Raw genomic sequence first — 23,028 nt, forward strand, 5'->3', positions numbered from 1 at the left:
CAAGAGTTACTCTGTTGTTTTCTGTTCTCAGATGTAGGGTAAAAAAACAGAATAGAGTATTTACTGAATTAACAAGACAAACAAATCTGCAAATATTTTTGTCACATTATTTGGAATTCGAAGTATATGTGTGAGGTTGCAAAGCATTGCCATTGTCAGTTCTGTCTACTGTAAGTTGGATAACCTAGAAATATTATGAGCATATTCAGATAAACTACACCAATCAGACGTCTTGGCCCACTTTCAAAAGGAAGCTGAAAGTTACAGGGCAGACAGTGACACAAGAAATCTCCAAAAGTGGAGTTTTCTGATCGTTTTCTGTTATGTATTGGGGTCTGAGAGGTATCAGAGTAGCTCAGCCAAAACATGTAGTGACACACTATGTGTCCCTATTTCCCTCATTTTGTTTTTTAATGTAACATTGTCTGTTTTATGATGTTCATCACATGAAAGGGAAATTTCTTTAGTTGGTGTGTATGGCTTACTGTGTGTTACGTTTAGCCGCTCTGTGAAATTTAAGGAGGCCTTAGCTGACCTGCTGGCAGAGACCATTAACATCAGGTTGCAGCACACCATGGTGAATGGAGTCTGTGTCTTTGTGCCAGGACCCCATACAGCGTTTAGTTAGAAAAGTTCTCTTTGACCAATGGGATAACAACTATTACCACAACTTCAACTCCTTTAAACTTGCCCCTGTGGGAAACTTGCAGAAAGGTGTGTAGACTCCCAAAAGCTAGAGGAGTTTGACAGCATGGGAAGAGCGGCACTTTATCATGCATGCAGTAACACTAGTAGGGTTTTGGGATTTCTGTCTTTGTCTAAAAAGACTTAAGTAGATCTATCTTACCAGACAACCTCAGAGCAGTCTTTATTAGTAAAATACACTCACTGGCCACTTTGTTGGTTACACCTAGCTAGTACTGGACCCCTTTTGCCTTAATTCTTTATGGCATAGATTCAACAAGGTGTTGGAAACTGATACTTTGGTCTGTATTGACTCGACAACGTCACACAGTTACTGCATATTTGTACGTCTATGACGCAAATCTCCAGTTCCACCACATCCTAAAGGGGCTCTATTGGTTTGAGATCTGTTCACTATGGAGGCAATCTGAGTACAGTGAAACAAGCTGAGCTTTGTGACATTTTGCCGCTCACTGAATATTTTCTCATTTTCAGACCCATTCTCTGTTAATCCTAGTAATGGCTGTGTGGGAAAATCCCAGTAGATCAGCATTTTCTTAAACATGTTAAAAGTCACTGAAACCATCTTTCTGAGGCTGTTCCATTTATACTTCAGCAGGTCATCTTGAGCATGTCTGCATCCCTAAATGTAGTGAGTTACCTAATCAACCAGAGCCTGGATTGTGAGACAAGCTTTATGTGTGGACATGGCTTAAGGCTTGTTTCTTGTTGCTTTTTTTTTTTTTCATTTTGCTCTTGGCTGACTTAGTGCACTAGGTCAGTCTCTGGGGTCCAGTAGAGCAGCGATGGTGTCTGTTTTTGCCTAATTAGCATAGTGCAGAGGCGGATAAAAAAAGAGGCTAATCAAGAGTGAAGGGTTTTGAGGACTGAGTGCAGTCCTGACTGCCCTTTTAGCTGAAGAGGAGTGGAGAACTAAAACTCCCAGATTACTAAAGTTATTTAGCTGTATGTATCATATCTTGAGTTTCATAAAACTCATTTGTAGCATCACCATTATCTCTCCAATATATTTCTTTCCTCCATGCCCATTATGGGCTTCTTATCGTATTTACATCATTCCGCTGTTGGCTTTGAGTAGACAACCTGATCCTCTGTATCGGCCCACTGACACAACACTGACCTCTCACACCGACGAGATGTCTGACTAGAGTCACCTGTTGTCGCAAGAAGCTAAGAGAGATCTTTTAAAATCAGTGTCAGAAAATTGCATCTGCCTTTTCTTTGTTTCATTTGATTCTCTGTACATCTTTGTCAGTCTGTCTCCGCTTCTGTTTCTCTGTCTGGCTCACTCTCTGTCTCATTGTATTTCTGTCTCTCAGCTTGCTGATGCGGGGCGGGCCAGGTCAGTGTGATTCAAGGCTGTAAGCCGGAGGAGGATTGGATCTATTTATAGGCTTGTCTGCTCTGGGCCACACTGACCCAAAGTCTATGTCTCTCTTTTCTTTCTGCCTGTTGAGTTCTGTCAGCCTGCCATTCAATTAGCTCATCATCAGTTGGTCTACCCTAAAATAGGAAAGTAATGCCTTCCAGAGTTTAACAAGCTCAGTGCCTTTGACAGCAGCAATGTCTTTGAGAGGCTGAAACTTTTTTTTGTTCATTGATCAGCTGATTGACTTGTTTGCAAAAGAAAAAGAAAGAAAATCTAAAAAGACAACCTTTAAATGCCCAGAGTCCAAATTGACAGTTAAGAAATTCAGGTATTTAAATCAGTCTGTTTGATAAATTATTGAGTTAATTACCCAAAATTTGGTTGAATAAAAAAACCCATCTGAATGAAGCAATTGTTTTGTTGTCTTTAATCAAGAACTGTATTTTTTGTTTGTTCTTTGTTGAATTTGTCTACCAAAAAATGCTAAAACTGTTTATTTGGATCTGAGCCACTTAAATAAATCATTGTATTAAAATGAATGCACTCAGGCAGTAAACTGCATTTATCCTATAGTTTGTGTAAGATGAACACACGAAGCTGCTCGCTGTGCATAAGAACTTAAAGAGGATTAGTCAAGTCCACGTTCCTTCTGTCATTGATTTAGTCCTGTTTATATGGACTGTAAATCATAAAAATCATTTAGTCCCATTCATGCAGACAGTAAATCATAACCAGCAGCAGCAATAGAAAGTCTGGAGGATCAGCCAAGAAGTTTAGACTGCATGAGTCACTGCTCTTTTGACTGGACTTCTTAAGACTTATATATTGTCAGCAACATTTGTGAGACACCAGGACGTTTTTCTTTTTCTTCATATTGAGCAAAAATGCAAAGGCTGCTTGATCTGCCAACCTTTCTGCCTGCCAAGTAGAGCTGACTGTGGCTGAAGACGTCTGCAGTGCAGAAGACCCCGACACAGCTCAATGACTAGGCCTGAGATGTATTCATTTTCCTAGAAAAGTGTGGTCTCACCAGAGCCCATAAATGTCACAGAGTGAATAGGAATTTGCTGTGAGATAGAGCGCTACATGAAATGAGGTGTGTGCGTTCAGTATTGACAAAAGATGGCAGGAATAGATTAGTCACATACCTTGACTAATTGCAGTATTTGTCATGCAAGTCCTAGCATGACCGCCACTGCAGGGTGATTCAATAGGAACACATAATATAATGCATAACATAAGGCTCTATAACAGTGTCGACATAACCACAGTGGTGTTAGCATTTTGGCTGCTAGTTAGACTTTTCAAGCTGGAAGTCACCAGAGCGTAGAGTGGGGTTCTGTCAGCTAATACTAGCAAGCTTGGTTAACAAACTGATTTCATAAGCTCTGAAAGGCCCTTTCAGACTGGACGTGTAAAATCGTGTGAATATTTCGTGCATTAGAAATATTTTCACCTATTCTTAATTCCATTGTTCACCATGTAACTTCACTGGATGAATTTGCAGCATTTACTTTTTCAAACCAAGTTTGATTTTTTCGGATGTTTTGGATTCGAATAAACAGCTCAAATTCCGCAACTGTGCTGAATATACAATGACACTGAAACAGTAAAATGATACTGTTTTACCTCAGACACACAGCTAAACACTGCTTCAGCTCACTCGACTCTCTGAAATGATTTCTCTACCTCCCCAGGTGTGGTCCCAGCTCTGCTAACATGACCTAAAACTGCCCCACTGACATCCTGAAATATGTACGAAATTGACCGTGATACAGCTTTAACTCCTAGATCAAACCATAATATTCTTGCTGCTCCTATGTTCTCGTGAGAGTTGGATGAACCCAGAATCTCTGTTTCTTCCTTTTGTCGTTTTGGAACATCAGGATCAGCTCATGGTCACTTCATGTCAGCTTTGTTTTTTTCTACATTCCATTTTTTGAGGAGAAATGTTCGGCAAAAACACAACACATTCTGTGTTTTTACAGGTTATACATCAGGTTCAGATCTGTAAAATTACACAACCCGTTCAGTGTGTAAAAGTCTTTATAGTGCCACCCACAACCACAGATACCTGGTAATTAAGCTGACTAATGCTAACAGACTAATTATATACAATAATTTCACTCAACAAGACTCTGAAGCACTTGGAAGTTAAGAAGTTAAGATCATTTTTTCAGATAATGGCAATAAAATCTTCAAAAAAGCACCAGTACCACAAACAGTTTAATTAGTGCTGTCAACATTAACCTTGTTAAAATGACGTTAACGCCATAACCGCATTAATGCAGCAAATCTCCGTTACCGCGGCTCGCCTTGTGCGTGGGGCTGGACGGCGTCAACGCGTTAACGAGCTAACCGCGCTAATGCGTTGACGCCGTGCAGGTTGTCCTTTTCTAGGACTTACCATGAGAGTTTATTGACTCACTTTTTGAAGGGACTGGCTTCATATTTCCTTAGGGTTTTACTTGAGGCATACCAGATGGGCAAAGGATATGTAGAAACTCAGGTGGACACATTGTGATCCAGACTGATTGCAAAATATCTGTCATAGCTTCTGTTAACCTTGCCGACTTCTTAGTTTGCCTGAGCACAGGATAATATTCTGAATTTTATTTGATTATTAATGCTTGAATTTCAGAATGATCGCTTGTAGACCCAACTGTAACCCAACTTACGATTTATTATCAAGAATGACCAAATTCCCACTAGCCAGTATCAGAAAATCTAGGATCGGCAGGAGCCCAAGGTATAAACATCAATAAGGAGGGACCACACCAGAGTAGACTGTTCACAAATTTGTTATATTTGACACACAGCAGCAGCAAACAAATGTAATGAAAGCAATATTTCCCCCCAAAATAACAAACTAAATAAAAGTGCGCGCATACAGCTTTCTCTACAGCAAATCCTATTCACTTTTGGGTTGGCTCGCCATCCAGTTAACTGGAACTGTGGAATTGCTGCTCCTCGATGGAGGCTTGCTTCAGACTAGGTCCATCTGTCGAGTCATCCTTTTACCAGATAATGAAAAAAACCTGACCGATGACAGGGTGAAACTCTGAACGACCAAAAAAAACTGCAGCAGGCTCACTTGCAACTCCTAGCAATTCGACTTCGGTAACATTAGTTTCTGGGGCACATGGCATTGTATGAACAAGAACGAAAATGGCAACTACGGAAAGTCATGTGATCAAGGTCAACAGCAAGGGTCGCTGGGAGCTCACTGCTGATTGGCCAAGTTATACGACAACAGATAATCTTATTTGTCCACATCTTCCTTTAAACAAAAAAAAAAGGAAGAAATGACTAAATTGTTTACATCATACACCGAAAAATTACTTTCCACTGCTCTTTTTTTCTAGCTGGGCTACACAACGTTAACATACATAGGGTGAAACGTAGCTGTTTAGCCTTACCAAATGCTGCCAAACATTTTAGATTTAAGATCTTCCACCTTCACATGCACTCCTTTACAGGAATAAATATGGCTGTGGTTCAGGACACGCCCTGTGGCATTTAGGTTGTTTGTTTCAGGACAATAAAATTAGAGCATCCAAAAGTGGTCTGTGTGGATTTAGGCTGTGTTGTTTTGCATGTTGGTTTGTGCACAATAAGGAAACAAGGCTGAGAGCCATGCTTTTAGTTGTGCTCACAGCGCTCTTTTCATTGACTTGACTGTAACTTTGCTAAAGGCTTCAAATGGAATTGTGAGGTTGTCTAATGGCTTTGTCGAGTCAAAAAATGTGTGTGTAACAACAGCCCATACACACAGATGCTCTCTCATACATTATACTACTTACAGTAAGTGTAAGCATACAGTGAGAAACAAAAGGCAAAGGTAGAACGTTGTTTTCGTGGTCTCTGTTTTTCCCTTTCACAGTTCATCATGTTGAAGCATAGAAAGTTGGATGTCTTACATACTAACAGTAGGTTCTTGGTGCATCAGCTTTAGAAACATAGTACCTGCCTGTGGGTATTTTTTGGGCTGAAGTTGTTTCACATGAAGAGTCTAATCAGGGGTTCATCACACTAATATCTGTGGTTAGGAAGCAGGTTGTCATGTTTGCTCGAATCATCTGATGAAGAACAATTGTGATGTATTGTTGACTGAGGATGAAGGATCCCTGACAGTCTTGACAGAGCTGCTAACTGACATCTTGAGTACTTAAATACATAATCATAAAATATGTAACTTATGATGTGCATGCTGTTCTACTTGGAATATATTTGTTAAGAGTTTGAAGATAGAACAAAAAGTCAGAATCAAAATGTTTGCCAGCTAGCCATGTTGTTTACTCTCGTTATTGCATCTATTAAAGCATTATCTGTATTCTGCCATGTGAGTGGAAGATAATTGATGTACATGGTCCATGGGGTTTGGATCGTTCTTCAAAAAGTTAATGTATGCTGAAAGATGACATCTATTCTGTCTATCCATTCATCCACTCCCCCTGTCTGTTTGGAGCTTCTAGATGAGAGAGTAATAAGCAGAGGGCTGGCTGGATAAATGAATATGATGATGTGCTGCACTGTCAGGCATCACTCAGTCCAATTGGGCTAAGTGCTGTGTGCTCTTCACTTTGGAGCAGACAGTGTGATATCACAGCATCTCTCTGGGAAGCAGTCAAAAGGGTGGGCTTGCATATGTAAGAGGGTGGGGATGGTAAACTCTGGGGGTTTGTCTAGATGGTGGAACAAACATGCACACGACTTCTTCCTCTATATATGATTCATCATTAGGGCCTGTGCCAATAAGTGTCAATGTGGTATTTTTTTCTCTTTGTGTTAATTTCATAGAAAAAATAGCATGTGCAGAAAATGGATATTTTTAATGTAACAATGTTCAGAATTGTTTAACGCTTTCTAGTCTGTACAAGGACTGCTTCATTTGTCATTAAAACTTAACTCTAACTGTTTTTGTTGTCTTTTGTTAATATAGAGTTGTTTATTTGGTTAACTTTTGTGTCTGTGGCGACTTGGGACTTGGATGGACATGGATTTCACTGTACTGCATTTGTGTCTGTTTATGTTGGTATTTGGTTTATCATATCATAAGTGAAGTATGGGCCGTGGGCTGTGTAGTGATTCAAACCTCTATAACATCAGGGCGACCGTGGCTCAGGGGGTTGGGAAGCTCATCTGTAACCGGAAGGTTGCCGGTTCGATCCCCCTGCTCTCTCTGTCCTGGTAGTTGTATCCTTGGGCAAGACACTTTACCCTACTGCCTACTGGTGTTGGGGCCGATGGCGCGATATGGCAGCCTCGCTTCTGTCAGTCTGCCCCAGGGCAGCTGTGGCTACAACTGTAGCTTGTGCAGTGTGACTGTGAGAGTGAATGGTGGAATTGTAAAGCGCTTTGGGTGCCTAGAAAAGCGCTATATAAATGCAATCCATTATTATTATTAACATATTGTATCTATAAAACTCAACAACTCTTATTTCTGAAGTTAGTTTTTTACTCTAAGCCGCAAAAGGCTGATGGGATATTACCATCTTTGCGTGGGTGGGCAGACAGCGTGGCAACCAAGTTTAAGAATGAGATAACTCAAGAATGTGGTGAGGTAAGATTTTGAATTTGATAGCAATGCTGTACCTGCATCTACTAAAAATCTCAGATGATTTATAATCTCAGTGACCTTGACCTCAAGGTAAAGGGTAGAGGTCAAGTTTTCAGAATCTTATAACACAATAAATTGAGAACAGTGTCACCTAGATTTTCAAAATGATACCGTAGGTGAATCTGCTATGAGACTGAGGGATAGTACTGGTGGCCACCAGTATTTTTTAACTTCCTGGTTTTTGTAACTCTGCTGTTTTAAAACTGTTGTTGCTGTTGCTACAGACATGTCTGAATGTATTCCTACTCATAGAGTCGCCTTTGTTAGACTCATGGGAAACTTTTTTGGTGCGATTGCAAATTGCCTTTCAAGCATACGGAGTAAAACACAACATACGGTTGATAGAGACTTTGTTCCAAGGCTGGCTAGTTATTAGTGTAGTTGCACATGTCTTGAAAGACATTTTCTTACTTCTACAATGGTTCCATTTTTACTTAAACTGTGTGTCACTGCACAGAATTAAACACACTATGTATATGTTTTTCCCATTTAGAAATACCAGATTTAGAGAGTTAATTCTCTAAACTTTAGGTCGCCTGTTCAACTCTCAGAACCTGTATAACAGCCCGTCTGTCTTATTTCTAATGACTTATTAGCTGGTCATGTTGGTTCTAGAAAAAGCCTACAGTTACCTTTCTGTCAGTCACTTTCTTTTCTATAAAATTTGTCTTTTTGACGCCAACTCTTCTCACGTTGTTTTGTTTTTTGCTGATACTCCTCAGTCAGTTTGCAGTGTTTCTAAGCAGACTGGGTGCCAAGCTTGTCTGCCATCACAAGCGTAATAAAGTCGTCATATCAGGCCAGCATCGAAAAATAGTCCTATTTTTGCAAGCAGATCCAACTTCTAAGAATACAACCAGCCAAAATAGCCCATTATGGCTTTGAGAAGAAGGTTGTGGAATGTCTGTAGACTGCTTTGATATTTTCTTTTTCTCTGAAAATGCTGGACTTATCAAAACTTGTGTGTCTGTGAAGTCTAAGCAAAAAGCATAGATATTGAACTGAACAGGACAGGTATACACTGTGTATGCTGTGCAGAGATATGTAGGAGAAACACTACAGCTGACTGGCTTGTTGTTTCAGAGTTGTGGGGTTAAATGTAGGGTACTGTTACATCCCTTACTGTATTTTCCTGTAGTATCTTGTTGCTGACGAGTGCAACAGATTTCACAGGAAATTCATAATTTCGGACCTGTGTGCAATTAAGGAAGAAGAGACAAAGGTTACAGCTTTAAATTATCAAATAACCTGAAACAATTCTCACTTTTTATTTTTATTTAAGCAAGTTAATGTTCATAGGTCTGCAAAAACTTTGAAAATACGAACTGTTTAAAATGTACACAACGAGTCATCTGGCCACCCTTTTCTCAATACTTGGGATTACATTTAAACATTGTTATTAACATTCAGAGGGAATTAAAAAGTTGTATTTTTTATTTCAAATGTATTGTATTGTGTTTGATATACACAAATAAAAAAGGTTCAAGGGGATGGTTTAATAAGTTTTTGTCTGGAAATGTCCAGAAGATATTCATGAATATTTAGGGACTTCAGCGCATCATCAATTATTGGAATTCATGATTATTTATGTTCTTTTCCATGACTGATTGACTTCCTCAGTTTCTCATAGCATAGCTAAATCAAGTCCCGAAGACAAAGAACAGTAGTTTAGCAACAGCAGATATATATAATATTATTTTTTTTGTATATATTTAGTTGAATTGGCTGTATCCATGTAATATTAGCTTTCAACAATGATATTGAAGTATTACTGCTGTCATTTGTGTCTTGCTGTGAGTGCCAAGTCAAATATAGAAGTGTAATTTGATTTCGTAATATTTTGTAGGCACACAAGTCCACAAATTATGTATTTACATGGTAGCCACCGAATTGATTTTCCACTGACTCTACAGTCCCCTCTGTGTTTGCTGTGGAGGAAGGAAGTATTTCCTATTCACTTTTCCTGTAAGTGTTTTTCCAGCCTGTTCTGAGATTTGATCCAACTGAAGCCTTCTCTGACCTCTGAGGTACCTCCACCCTATGAGCTTAGCTCACTGATTACAGCTTTTTGTCTGGTAAAAGTGTGGGGATTTCTGTGTGAACATGCCAGCTGGCACAGCTGATTGACAGTTTTGCCACCAAATCTGCTAATGACTGAAAGTTTACACTATGCTTTCACCTATAGTTCTAGTATATTAATGATTGCTTCAGTTTTCTCCTGACAGTATTAACAAGAATCTTTTGTTGTCTTCTTAGGTTTCCTCCCGTCTGTTGTTGTGTTCCTCTTTTTCTCCCTTTTTCTTTCTTTTTTTCATCTTAGATGTGTCACTCATTGCAGAAAAGTAAGTTAAATAAAATGGAAGCCAGTCCTTGTTTCCATCAGCTACCTTTATAAAAATATGGTGTATTTGAGGACATGAGATAATTACCCATGACATAACAGTACAACTAATTCCTCAACTACAACTGTCTGATGTTAACATGTCATCTTTGATTGGCTTGTACCATTTTTTTTTTATTATATTATGACATGCAACAAACATCAGCATTGAATTTGCAGTTACGTACCCACTGCGTATAATAGGCACAGACAGAGTGTTTTTTATTTTAATTTAATCTTTTGTGTCCTACCTACACCACGCTGTGTGGTGCCATGGTGTTGTGTAACAAGCCAGTGGCTCTTTGTGCAGTGAAATGCAGGAAATGTAATTGGTCTGTATCGCACCTCCAAATCTTTATCATTATAGGGACTCACAGATCATACTTTCCTCTCCTGTTAGTTTTAACTAACGTTGACTGTTATTAAGATCAGTATCAGTAGTATTTATAGTATGTGATGACTTTTCATATGTTTTGACATTTGAACGTTCAAAAATTCATTTTATTAAAATAAAAATGTGCGTCGAATAAAGAGAGATGAAAATACATTGATAGTAGACCACATGAGCGCTTCTTGATTTTGCACCAAACCATTTACTTTGACACAGTGTGAATGCATACGTGTTCCACTGCGAATGATGCATGCTACAGCAGGTATCAGTATGTTTACTCATTCAGGCTCTATCAACATGTACATAGGTATTTTGGAAAGTCTGCGTTTTTAGATGCATTATGGCCTTTCGTTCATGGTTAAACCACATTTTAAGTAACTGGAAACTGACCTTTAGAAAAAACTCTTTCCGCAGTGAGGGTTTTTCATCTGCTAATTTATAACACATGTATTGCTTCAGCATGGCATTAATTACTTCCTTGATATGTTTTTGTGTTTTCATGTGGTGGAGACATAACAGAACTGGAAAATTCCTGTTTTTAAAAAATACCTAAGATGTTCCAACACCTCTCAAAGCTTTGGCTGGACACTGATTATGACAGTCTACCATGACTGACTGGCCGTTAGACCAGAGCATGTCACCTCAAGGTTTTTTCTTTATTTAGTGCATAGATTTACACTCACCATCTCATTTTTTTTTTTAGGTAAATCCAGCTAGTACCGGGTTAGACTTCCTTTTGCTTTCAGGAAGTCTAACCCTGTACTACCCTAATTCTTCATAACATAGATTCATCATGGAGCTGGAAACATTTCCCAGAGATTTGGTGCATATTGATACGATAGCGTCACTACAGATTGATTGAGTGCACATCCATGATGCAGATGCACCACATTCCATAGGTGCTCTATTGGATTGAGATCTAGTCTGTGGACGCCTTGTGAGTACAGTGAATTAATGTTCAAAGTCTGAGATGGTTTGAGCTTTGTGACAGTGGTGTGTTTTTGTAATCTTCTGTTGTTGGATATTGGTGAGTACAGAAAATAGGATAATTACTCAACTATTGCACCCATTCTGGCCTTCTTCAACGTTCAATGTGTTGTTCATTCAGAGATGCTCTCTGCATGCCTTGGTTCTAACAAGTGATTATTTTTGTCACTATTTCTCAGTTTCAGATCATTCTCTGTAAACCCTAGAAATTTTGTGTGAAAAAGTCTCAGTAGTAGTAGTTTCTAAAACACTCAGACCTATCTTTCTTGCAAAACAACAATGTCATGTTTAAAGACACCTAAATTGTATCTACTGTATCTGTGCAGCTGCATACACACACATTTAAAAAACAGCTTAAAACTCATGTTTTTAAACTTGCTTTTGGTTGATTTTTGTTTTTATGTTTTAGCTTCTCTGAAGCACTTTGTGATTTTATTCTCGAAAGGTGCGATATAAATAAAATTTTACTTACTTACATCTTCATTCCGATGTTCGACTTAAATTTCAGCAGGTCGTCTGGACCGTGCTTGCCCTCCTAAATGCATTAAGTTGTTGAACAGATGTTTACAATGAAGTGTCTGGTGAATGTATATTGATAGCCATATAAGTTGGGCAGAACAAGTGGTGTTCACAACAGGAGCCATAGTTCTGCTTAGAGTTGTACATATCTGTAGCTTTTATGATAGAAAACAAATAACTCATTTTTGTTTCCAATTAGGTTTATTTGATGTGTTTATGTAGTGTATATAGTACAACGTTAGTTTCCCCCCGATACTAAATTCGAAGGTTTTCTAAAGGTTTACAAAAAAAGCAGTAAGGAATTGGTGACTGATTTTCTGCTTCAATTAAAAAAGATATTGCCACACAATATAAAGATATATCAAGAAGATAATCTAATATGCAATTAAAAAATGATGGTCAAACTAATATTTTTGGGATTAGGGATGTCCAGTGTCTCTAACCCTCTGTCGCGAACTCGAACCGAAACACATAGGGGCACACACAGAGGTCTGTGCACCCACGTAAGCACTCCATCTGTCCACTGAGACCAGCAGCTGGTTGGTGGCAGGAAAGCCCAACATAAACCTGACCTCTTAGACCCTGCAACAGGACATGCCATCCATTGTATCTACTGTATCTGTGCAACCAATCTGCCTGAAACATGCAGCTGCATACACACATGCATGGACATCCTCCCCTTGCCATTAGAATCATTATCTGGACACTGATTGTATTAAGGGCAGACCCACAAGACTAATTTCACTAAGTGCAAAAAGCTTGTGCTTATTTTGTGTATGTCTGTGTTTGTGTACACTATACAGCTGTTTGTCTGCTTGTGTAATCATGCATTAGTTTACGGTCTCTGTTTTGGCCTCTTACATCATCGGGCTCTGCTACGATGAAGTGTTTTGCTGTCGTCTCCAGTTCAAGTTGATTGATTTTGGTCAGGTTTAGACGAAGAAAAATGATTGTTCTCAGTGGAGTGGGAGGAGCAGGAGAGATTGGAGAGAAAAAGAAATGAAGCATGTTTATATGTTTGTGTGTAACCAGTTCACAGTTGAAAGAACATTTTTAATCAAGTCGCAAAGTCGCTGGTGCAGGCAGTTCTGAAGTCCTACCAAACAAGATATCAACTTTTAATGTTTGCAAAAATCTTTTCTTTAGAAAAAGAAATAAATCATTTATTAGCACTTAAATTGTGAACATATGTTAAAAAGTTCTGCAGAAAAAGCTGTTTTCAAAGCGTGCTTTTGGAGAAGTGATGTTGAACACGGCCTGCAGTCAGTTGAGTGAATGTTATGGCTCCCTTTTTTTGTGTACTTCAGCATTACGCCATTCTGTGTCCACTTACTCAGTGGATTTTGAGAAAGGGGTCTGTTCTGCATGCTGGACAAAAACAAAGTGACTTCTCCTCCTGGTATTATTACTGAGTGTTTACCATTTCCTCTCTGCTCTTTTCTATCCTCAGATCACCAGAAATTGGAGCGGGAGGCGAGGATCTGTCGCCTGCTGAAACATCCAAACATAGGTGAGTGACCTTTGGGAGCCAAGAGATTAAATGATTAGTGGCACAGCTGTGATAATGCAGATGTTTCATGAAAACATCTGTAGAAATTTTGAAAAAAACAAAAGCTACAGCCTTTTTTTTGTTTCAGTTTTATTCAGACCAGAGATCAGAGTAGATCAAAATTTAATGCTGTTGTATTTAATACAGTGTGTTACTTAAATAGGCCGTACATCGTCATTTGCTACAGAGATTTTGCCCTTAAGAATAACTGTATGTGTGCTGTAAAAGTTACGTGTGAGTAAATGCTTGACTGCTTTGATTGTTAGGCATCACCTCAGCTAATTTGAGGCTGTTAACTGGACCTCTTCATCATGTTTGTGTTTTTGGTGCTCATAAATTAGCACCTTGAGGTAACTTTTGTTGTGATTTGGTGTTATATAAATATAGTTGAATTGGATTGAACTGAATATTAGCACCCTTTAGCAGCTGTCGGTGTCTCAATGTTTATTTGAGTAACGGTTAAATGGGTACAGTCAGATACAAATAATGGACCTTAATGCAACAGCCCTGTAATAAATTCTGTCTTTCAGAACTTGTCGTGAGCACTTTTGGATAAATAGTTCTAGAAACAGTTCTCAGTTCACTTTCATTAACATCTTAGAAGCTTCAGTTTGTGAACATGTGTTTTGATAATCATATTCAAGCCATTCCTATCAGGGAGGATGGGCTTAATAACAGAAAACGTGTTACAGCCATATTCACTTCTGGTTTTTCAGGGGCTTTTTGCTTTATACCTATACTTCATAAACGTGAAACATGTTCAGTTGCTTACAGATCAGATTTGGCCAATATGAATGTGAAAACCAACAGTTTCCCTTAAAGCTGAAACCTTGTGGTTGCCCAGTTTTTTATATAGAACCAAAACAGCAACAACAACTGCACCAAAGTTGGGTTTCATTTCAGTGTTGTTCAGTTTAATAATAACTTTGAAGCAAATGGCCCCAGGTGATATGCAAATCAGCCAGTTACCTGGCCTGTCACTGTGTGGGATATTTGCATGGTGCAACTGGCCAGCAGCCAACAAGACAAAGTGAGTCTGAACGCCAACACATGCTCAGTCAGCTGGTCGCACTAATGCGATCAGCGCTGTTTACTTTGTGTACTGTGCGTCATTGTTTTGTGTATGTGACACTGAATAGTTAATGGCCACTAGATATTTCCCTCAAAATTACCACCAAGTAAACAGAGAGCAAAGACACTAAAAATAGTTCTTTATTTGATCCTTACACTGAAGCTTGCAAAAAAAACCTGTATTACCACTTGATTTGCAGTTTGCAAGCTTGATGGTCTTGGTGTGGTAATCTGCAACACAGAGTGAAAGAATCTCAAAACCCGTCCTAAAGAGTCAAACTGCTTTGTTTAGGCAGATAAAATAATTATTTTGTCCCTTAATGTGTGACTCTCATATATCCTGAGATTCATTACATCAGTTTTACTACTACCTTTCAGTTAAAAATCCAAACAAAAAGGCAGGGGCCCTTTTGTTAAGAAAGTACTACTAAATGTCTTATCTTGGTATGCCGGCCAGTGAAACTACACACACATACAAATAGAGTGTGATAACAACAATAACAGGCGTGTTTTCAGCGTTTTATTCGTCCTGCTAGAATTCTGCTTCTTTATCATCCTCCTCTGCATTTTTCCCTTTGTCTGCTGCTCTTTTCTTTTCTTTATCCTGATCTCAGGGAGGCTTAAACAGTAACTCAGTTAAAGAAAGAATAAGAAGAGTAAAATAGCACATTTTGTGGCTTTATTCTGGAGCTCAAGGTCCTTCACCCACCTTGACATGAGCAGATTTTTAATCAGCCTGTGAAAACAGAGTTGGTGGTATTTTAAAACTCTGTTGAATTGAAGTTGTGCTTTTGGTAACACATCCTCGTTTGTGAAGAAAGAAGTTTAGCCAATATGCATATGGTACAGTAATCAGCCAAAAAAGGGATATAGTAGTATCAAACTAATTATAAATAATGAAAACAGGGAGCAGGTCTCTTACGGTTTGTATCCAAAAGGTATTTTGTTTGTTGCCAATCTGCCAGGCGGCACTGTGACTTCAGACTGTACCGTCTCATCATTTCAGATAGGTACCCGGTGCTCCGGGAAGACTGAGACACCTTCTATCACTGACCTTGTGTGTGTTTGCAAAGCCATAATAATATTGTCATTTAACTGTGTATGTTTTCCTGGCTTTGTTCCCAAGCTAGCAATTAATAACTTTCATTATTATCATTTTTATTAAACAAAATAAAAAAAATAGAAGAAGTTTGCTGACTGTCTTGGAAGGATTTGAATGCTTTCCTTGGGATTTATTTAAATATATGAGCATGTCTGTTTAGCCATGCATGAGTCCCTGAGCTGTTTTTACTTTGACCCACTGCTGATGGAAAAAGTTGTAAAACAGGCATCATTGACTCAGGTGAAGACTTGTTGGATAACAGCTTTCAGCCTGCCAGTATGAAAAATGGCACCTTCTGCTGTTCCTTACCTGACTTATGAAACTGATCATGGTGGCTCATATTACTACAGGTGTTACTGCATGGTGCTGCAGTACCTGTATCTTTGGCATAATGAGGCCCCAACCTTTTATTTTATTATTATTATTATTTTATTTTATTCGTCTAATACAATTTTTACTATCTTCTATAGAGTCTCAGTGATGTGTAGAGGCTTTCTGAGCCAGGTTTAGCTGATTAAGGACATTATCAAATAACGATCGACTACTCAGTTTCTAGAACCAAAGTTTCCTAAAGACATCGAGAATTTTTGTAGATTAGCCTACCTCTTTACAAACCTACATCTACATACCCAGGCCTACAGGGCACCCGCTTTTAATTTACTTTAAGCTCCATTTACACAGGCCTACACCACTAAGTGATTCGTGGCAAGCCAAAATCATTATAAACTTCAGCAACTGGTAAATGACTGAAATTCACGTTTTCGTTCACTAGGTGTTTAGCATTGGGAATTACAGTTTTGACCAGGAGGTTACAAACTGGTTTCTAGACCTTTTTGACTTGGCTTATAGTTGTTATACATCTGCAAATGCCTTTGCAAACCCACCTCCAAACCAGCTTCTTCTTTGATGTTTTATTTTTTTATTTTTTTATTTATCAATGCCATATCTGTTGCCATCACTGCATCAGTCCATCTCTGTTGTACCCAGGGGTTTTTGCTGCTGCCTCCCCAACCTGTGCTTTCCACCTAAAGATCAATTCTCAAGTTTCTTTTCCTCTTATGTTTCTTTTTTACGTAAAATCTAGACTAGACGGGTGTTTCCCTGTATTACTCCAACTGAACATACAATTGTTTAGATATATATATATTTTTAATACAGCTGCTATAGCTCCTTACACATGAAATCTCAGCTTGTGGGGGTGATGGTGACGTTTAGGACAAAACTGTGTCATCAGTGGCAACTCATTCTTAGTCATAAATGTTGTGCATGGTGACTTAAAAGCCGTCAGCTGTTTTATACACATTACTTATTATAAGAGAAATGAATAAGTATTGTGATAGCAATTGCTTATTATGGAGATTAATTAGTCACCTGCAGAAGTGCATTACATTACTTGCAGCTGCGCTGAGCACTGTCAAAAATGCTTGGAGACATTTCTTAAGCCTGCACAAACTCATTTAGCATGCAGGCATCTGGACAGTTCAGGGGGGGTTTACTGACTATCAACTAACAAGCCTGAAGTGACTGCATGCAACCTCCAACCTAAACACCTAAAGTTGATTTGCAGATTTTTAATTGATGGCTCTTTCTGTTTCTTTCTGTGTTTCTCTCCCTCACTAGTACGACTCCATGACAGCATCGCAGAGGAAGGCTTCCATTACCTTGTCTTTGACCTGTGAGTTAATCACAGTACCACACAAACACACACATGCACAGATTACCAGTTCAGGCCTTTCTTTCTCTGTTGAGCAATTTTTGTTTATTGTCTAGAGGTAATGACTCCAACTTCACAAAAATAACTCACTTTTTCTCATGTGTTAGTCCACAAATAGCAGTTAATTGGGGTAAAAATGAAAAAAAAAGACAAACTGATCTTTAAAAAAGCATGTTTTGGTGATATTGTCTGCAGTATGCTTGTTTTCCATCTGTGCTGGGGATCTTCACTCAGAAATAAACACAAAATGCAAAGTTTTTATTTTTCATGTATGTTTCCGCAGAGTCACTGGAGGCGAGCTGTTTGAGGACATTGTTGCCAGAGAGTACTACAGTGAAGCAGATGCCAGGTACACTAAGTTAGCACAAAATTGATCTTTGTGCCTTTTTGTTTTTGGTTGCTTTGAACTGTCATAAAATGTTTTGCGATTTGAATCTGTGTTAATGTACTTTGTGCTGTAGTAGCAGAACCAGGGCTTTCTGGCACAACCTGTATACACTTTATTTTGGACCAAGTGACTCAGTCCTTTTAAATTTCATTAATAAACAATGACAAAGTTGTCCTCTGAGTTTAAAACTTATTTTTAGTTTGTTGTCCGAAGTTGAGGTTGGTTTTTCTTCTGAAGCGCATTACCTACATGCCTAAGCGCTCAACCATGACGTAAAAGCTTTCAATCAGTTAGATAATGACTTAAATAGCAGAATTAAAAAAAATATGTCAAAACTTGCAATAGAGAATGTGAAAGGGAATCAATAGAGTTAAGGTAAGTACAAGAGGAAAATAGTACAATAGGCATTATGTTAGATTAGCCTGAAGATAAAATAGGCTCAGTAACACATGTAAAATAATAAATGTCATATATGTGTATGAGGAAGCTGGGTAGGGACAGAATAAATGGCGGGATAAATTTTAAGTCCTGTTGTGCTCTAATTTGAACACTCTTGATTCTCTCTTGCAGAGAGACGACAATACTCCCTAAATCTGTCTCTGTGCCCCCTCCCACTGCTGTCCCTTACTTCACCTTTACTAAATGCCAAGCTCAATTTATTTTAAGAGAAATAATAGCAACTTTAACTGAGCAGAAAGAATTGTAGATATGCATGCTGAGGACAAGCTTACATAAGACTCCCCCCTCACACCCTGCCCACTTCATTTCTTTCGTCACATTCATTTACTTAAAAAATGCACCACATACTTCTTGCACCACTTATCCTCTGCTCCAAGTACATAGAAATGTTGCTCAAAGATTGCAGGTACATTTATAAATCTTACATGGCTCATGGGGGGTTCATAAATAAATCAGGTGTCTAGATTGGTGTAATGTGGGGCTTCAGTCAGCCAAATTGTTGGTTGACTGAACTGTTACCTTCTACCTAATCAGTTGATCTGTTGCTGGGGTGGGTTTGATTATGCACTTAATCTCTAGTTTGACTACATCTGTCACAATGTGTTGAGTGCACTCTACCTTCTAGCCTTTTTAGCCTGATCTAATTATAAAGAGATATAAAAAGCTAGAATATTAAATCATTTAAAAAGTGTTATTTTAAGCAAAAATAACCACAGACTCTGAGCCACTTTTTCCATTTAGATTGGAGAGTTTAGATCCTTGGATGAACTATTGACATCATGGCTGGATACAGTTTACTTTTGAAAATAGTAACAAGACCAAACAACAGTTTCAATGTGTTCACACATACAGAAAGCCTAAAACCTTACCTTGCTCTTAGTTAAGTGCTTTCATCATCGTTTTACAGAAAAACTTCAGTAAATGCAAACATTTTAAGCTGTTAGTCGCTCTTAGATTGGGCATCTACAGTCATGTGAACAGGCAGGTGTTTTTCATTTGGAGTCTTTTCCTCAGCTATCGAAAATAATGAATCAGGCCAAAAGCTGTCAATGCTGCACTTTTCTCTTTGAGAGTATACCCCTGTATATCCAAATAATAATAATTTTTATTGACTTGTGTTTTTGCACCTTTGTTAGATAGCACAGTAAAGAGAGACCGGAAGGCAGGGAGAAAGAGGAAGACATGCAGCAAAAAGCCACGGGTCAGAATCAAACTACTGCATTCAGCCTTGCGGCATATGACTGAGACTACAGCCTCAGTGTCAAAATGAGCAACAGGAAATGATTTCGTGTTGCCCATCAACCACTAGAATGTTGCAAATTTGGTGAAAAAGACCCTGGTTGCAAGGATTTAGTCGATCAGCCAAAAAAAGTTCTGCTGTAAGGGCGAGGTAAATGTGATTTACGGGCACATTTTCTGACAGGGTCTCCTTCAAGGCATTGATAGTGTTTCTCTTGCTGAAGTAGTCGCACAGCAACCATAACTAGAGAGCAGCTCTTTTCTCACCTCTACACTGCTGGTGTGAAGGGGATGTGAATGCCAGTTTAGCATCTGAAACACTCACTCACACACACGCGCACACACACACCCCTACACCCTTCCTGTGTTGCATTGTGGGTGTCTGTTGCCACGGACCCACAGCCACTAATGATCTGACATTTGTAGCCACTTTGTGATTGGCCAGCTGAGCAGAACTAAGGAAGCAGTGGGAGAACAGAGCATTGTATTCCTCTTTGTAGCCCTTTGTTCTCTGTAACAGGTTGCAGTGTCTCTTTAGAAAGAGTGTCTGGAAATGGGTCCCTGTATTTTCTGTACCCACTTTCTTTTTCACCGTGTCATCCATGGGCCACTTGGGATGACTGAGGCCATAACCTGGCTCTTAATGCAGGGTTAAGGCTCTGGGTGTTTTTGGTTGCATATAATAATGGCAAAGCTTAAAGCGCTTCGTAATTTCGTTATGTGCCCAGTGGAAGAGCTGTCTACCAATTTACTTTAATACTGTGACACTATACAGTGTGAACAGCAGAAACCTGTTCAACCATATCCTCTTTTTTATCTTTTTTCTGGCATTTCTGTCTTTACTCGTATGCTCGTCGTGTACGTTAACTGTCACGTAATATGAATTCCACCCTAAACTAGTTTCTTCTTCTTCTTTTTTAAAACTTCTGCTTCAGTCTGCATTTGTGATCTATAACTGTTGTGGATTGATGAATGTGTCTGTCTTGTGCGCCTCATCCTTCTCTGTCTCTTCCAGCCACTGCATTAATCAGATCCTGGAGAGCGTCAGCCACATCCACCAGCACGATATTGTCCACAGGGACCTCAAGGTGAGTGATCGCACACCTCTGGTGAATATGGAAGTACCTTGTATACTATATAAATCACTTGAATAGTGACTAGCACTTTGTTGTAAATGAAGATTAAAGACGTGTGGAAATTCACATCATGTCTGAGCGCTCTTGCACACACACACGCACAGACGTCACGCAGTGACGTTTAGACCAACTTAAGGGATGAGCGTCATCCTTCTGCTCACCGGCTTTCTTCTGCATTCCCAATCCTCTGCCTACACCCCTCCTCCCTTTTATCCGTCTCCCTCTTTCCTCTCTATTGCTCTCTGCCCCCCTCCCCCTCTCCCTCCTGCACTGCTGAGGAGTGACGAAAGCAAACCAGCTGCTATTAATAGCGGGTCGGTGGGTGAGATGACGGCCAGTGACGATTTCCCTTGCAGCAAGTCTGTGCACCCCTGGCAGAAACCAAAACCGCTCTGCAGCTGTGTGCTTTCAAATTTCGTTAATTTTAACGTTAATACAATAATATTAAATAAAGACAAGACTAATCTGAGATCTAAACACCTGGATAATTGTACCAGTACTAAGTTCAGAGCCCTAAACTTTAAATAGGTTACTTAACTGTCTGTCTACTTTTATGTGACAGTGTAAAATTAAGCCATTACTCTGAGGGTAAATAGACGAACATAATTGGACGATGCACAATCATTTTTTATGCGAGTGGTGTAAAATGGACTTGTGTTACTTCTCATTGATTTTTTTTATTTATTTTTTTATTTATTTTTTTTTTAGCTTGCCAGTGGATGTCAGTATCAAATGCACTTGGAGAGGGAAGAGGTTTAGAAAGATGATAATGATGATAGATGATGAGGGCTGTGGACAGCAATGTATTAGATTAGTTGTTAATGTACAACTCCCTTTTCATGTTTCATAACTGCTTTCATGCTGCACCATTATAGTCTTCTCAAATGGTACACTAGCATACAATTATACACTCCGATGACCTGCTGGTGGGGCAGCTATTACAAACCCATTCTTTAATGTCTGGATATTGTTCCAAAATCCTAAACATATCAGGCTGAATTTGCAAATAACTACTTGAAATATTTCTGTTTTATAGAATAAACACTATCAAAACTTGAAGTCTTGGATATTTTATATAGTACAGACTTCATTATATATCACATTGTATGCATTTGGCATGCATTTGCCCAAAGCAATTTACAGTAAGTGCATTATCATCATAGTTGCTTAAATGATGAGCTGGAAAAAACTGACTCAGGGAAAATACTGGAACTGTCTGGCAGAGTGCTTAAAAATTATTTTTAGCCAACTGTGAACCTGTAGAAGTCGAGATTTTTGCCATTAGGGCTAAAGCTTGCATACTGATGTAGTGAATTTATTAGTAAATGATTGTTAATTTCCACATGCCAGTGATTACAGAGCAGCACGATGACTCATCCAGAGTTATTTTAGTGTTGATGAGTGTAAGGCTATTATTCACTATCTTTTAGCTCGGTTTTTGGTCTCTACTATCACACATTTTCTATCAGCAAGTTTCTTATTGTGTCTCTTTTATCCGGGTTGGTTGTGCAGAACAAGTGTTGAGGCTAGCTAAGGTGAGAGAGAGCACCAGACACTGTGGCAACTAAAAATGTGTTCATCACGACTAAAGGGTCCCTTTCATGGTGACACAGTTTCACTTTGATTTGACACATTGTTATTATAAATATATAGATATATTTTTTAGCAGCTGTCAAACTACTGATCTGGAAAGCTTTACACTGTCAGTGACTAATTGCTATCTTAGTGACTAATGTAGTCATGTATTTAACAACGCAGAGTGAATATCAGAATCAAAAACTCCAGTGTCACTCTGCATTTGCTTGATGCACAAACAACTTTTTACAACACATTTGCCATCTCCAACTTGCTGAAGTATTTTCTGTCTGTGCATTTGTTTTTCAATGAAGAGGGTCTTAAAATCATTACAATCCCTGATTTCATCACATAGGAAATACTATGATTTTATTTATTTTTGTTTTTGTTTAGTTTTTTACCCACAAGAGCATCCAGGGGATAGAGCTGCTGAATGCAGTACCTGCATTCAGCATTCGAGCCATAAAAATACCAATAATAGCATTGAAGTGTGCCATGGAGAGGTATGACCTCACTCGCAGACGCACGTCATATTTTTCGCCTCCCTGTCATCCTGGAAGGGCCACTCGCTCAAGGGAAAACAAGAATTCGAGAGAAAGAGTTGAGTGCTGTCAGCTGGTGGCAGGCTGGGTTGTCATGGTAACTATAGGGTGAGGTCACCCGGCTGCTGCAGCACCAGCGTAGGGACTCATTATGCCACCTCCCATTTATCTATCTCTATCTGTCTGTCCCTCTGTTCTTCTGTTGCTTTTACTTGCCCCCTTTTTGGTCTCTTTTTCCCATTATTTCAGCTCTGCCCTGTTGGGTGGGTTGTGGCGTGGTGG

At 39.0% G+C, this 23,028-nt stretch overlaps 1 protein-coding gene across 18 annotated transcripts in view; it reads left to right on the top strand.

Annotated features, from left to right (window-relative positions):
* The window catches only part of camk2g2 (calcium/calmodulin-dependent protein kinase (CaM kinase) II gamma 2), an 82,869-nt gene that overhangs the window by 26,260 nt on the left and 33,581 nt on the right, over positions 1-23,028 (top strand). For all 18 annotated transcript variants that reach the window (XM_063492046.1, XM_063492036.1, XM_063492038.1 and 15 more), the window contains exons 3-6: positions 13,422-13,481; positions 17,314-17,368; positions 17,691-17,756; positions 20,509-20,581. In XM_063492046.1, coding sequence (XP_063348116.1) covers positions 13,422-13,481; positions 17,314-17,368; positions 17,691-17,756; positions 20,509-20,581 — 254 coding nt within the window. The remainder of the gene's footprint in view (positions 1-13,421; positions 13,482-17,313; positions 17,369-17,690; positions 17,757-20,508; positions 20,582-23,028) is intronic.

Source organism: Pelmatolapia mariae, linkage group LG13 (assembly GCF_036321145.2).
Source record: "Pelmatolapia mariae isolate MD_Pm_ZW linkage group LG13, Pm_UMD_F_2, whole genome shotgun sequence".
In the NCBI taxonomy this organism is placed as follows: domain Eukaryota; kingdom Metazoa; phylum Chordata; class Actinopteri; order Cichliformes; family Cichlidae; genus Pelmatolapia; species Pelmatolapia mariae.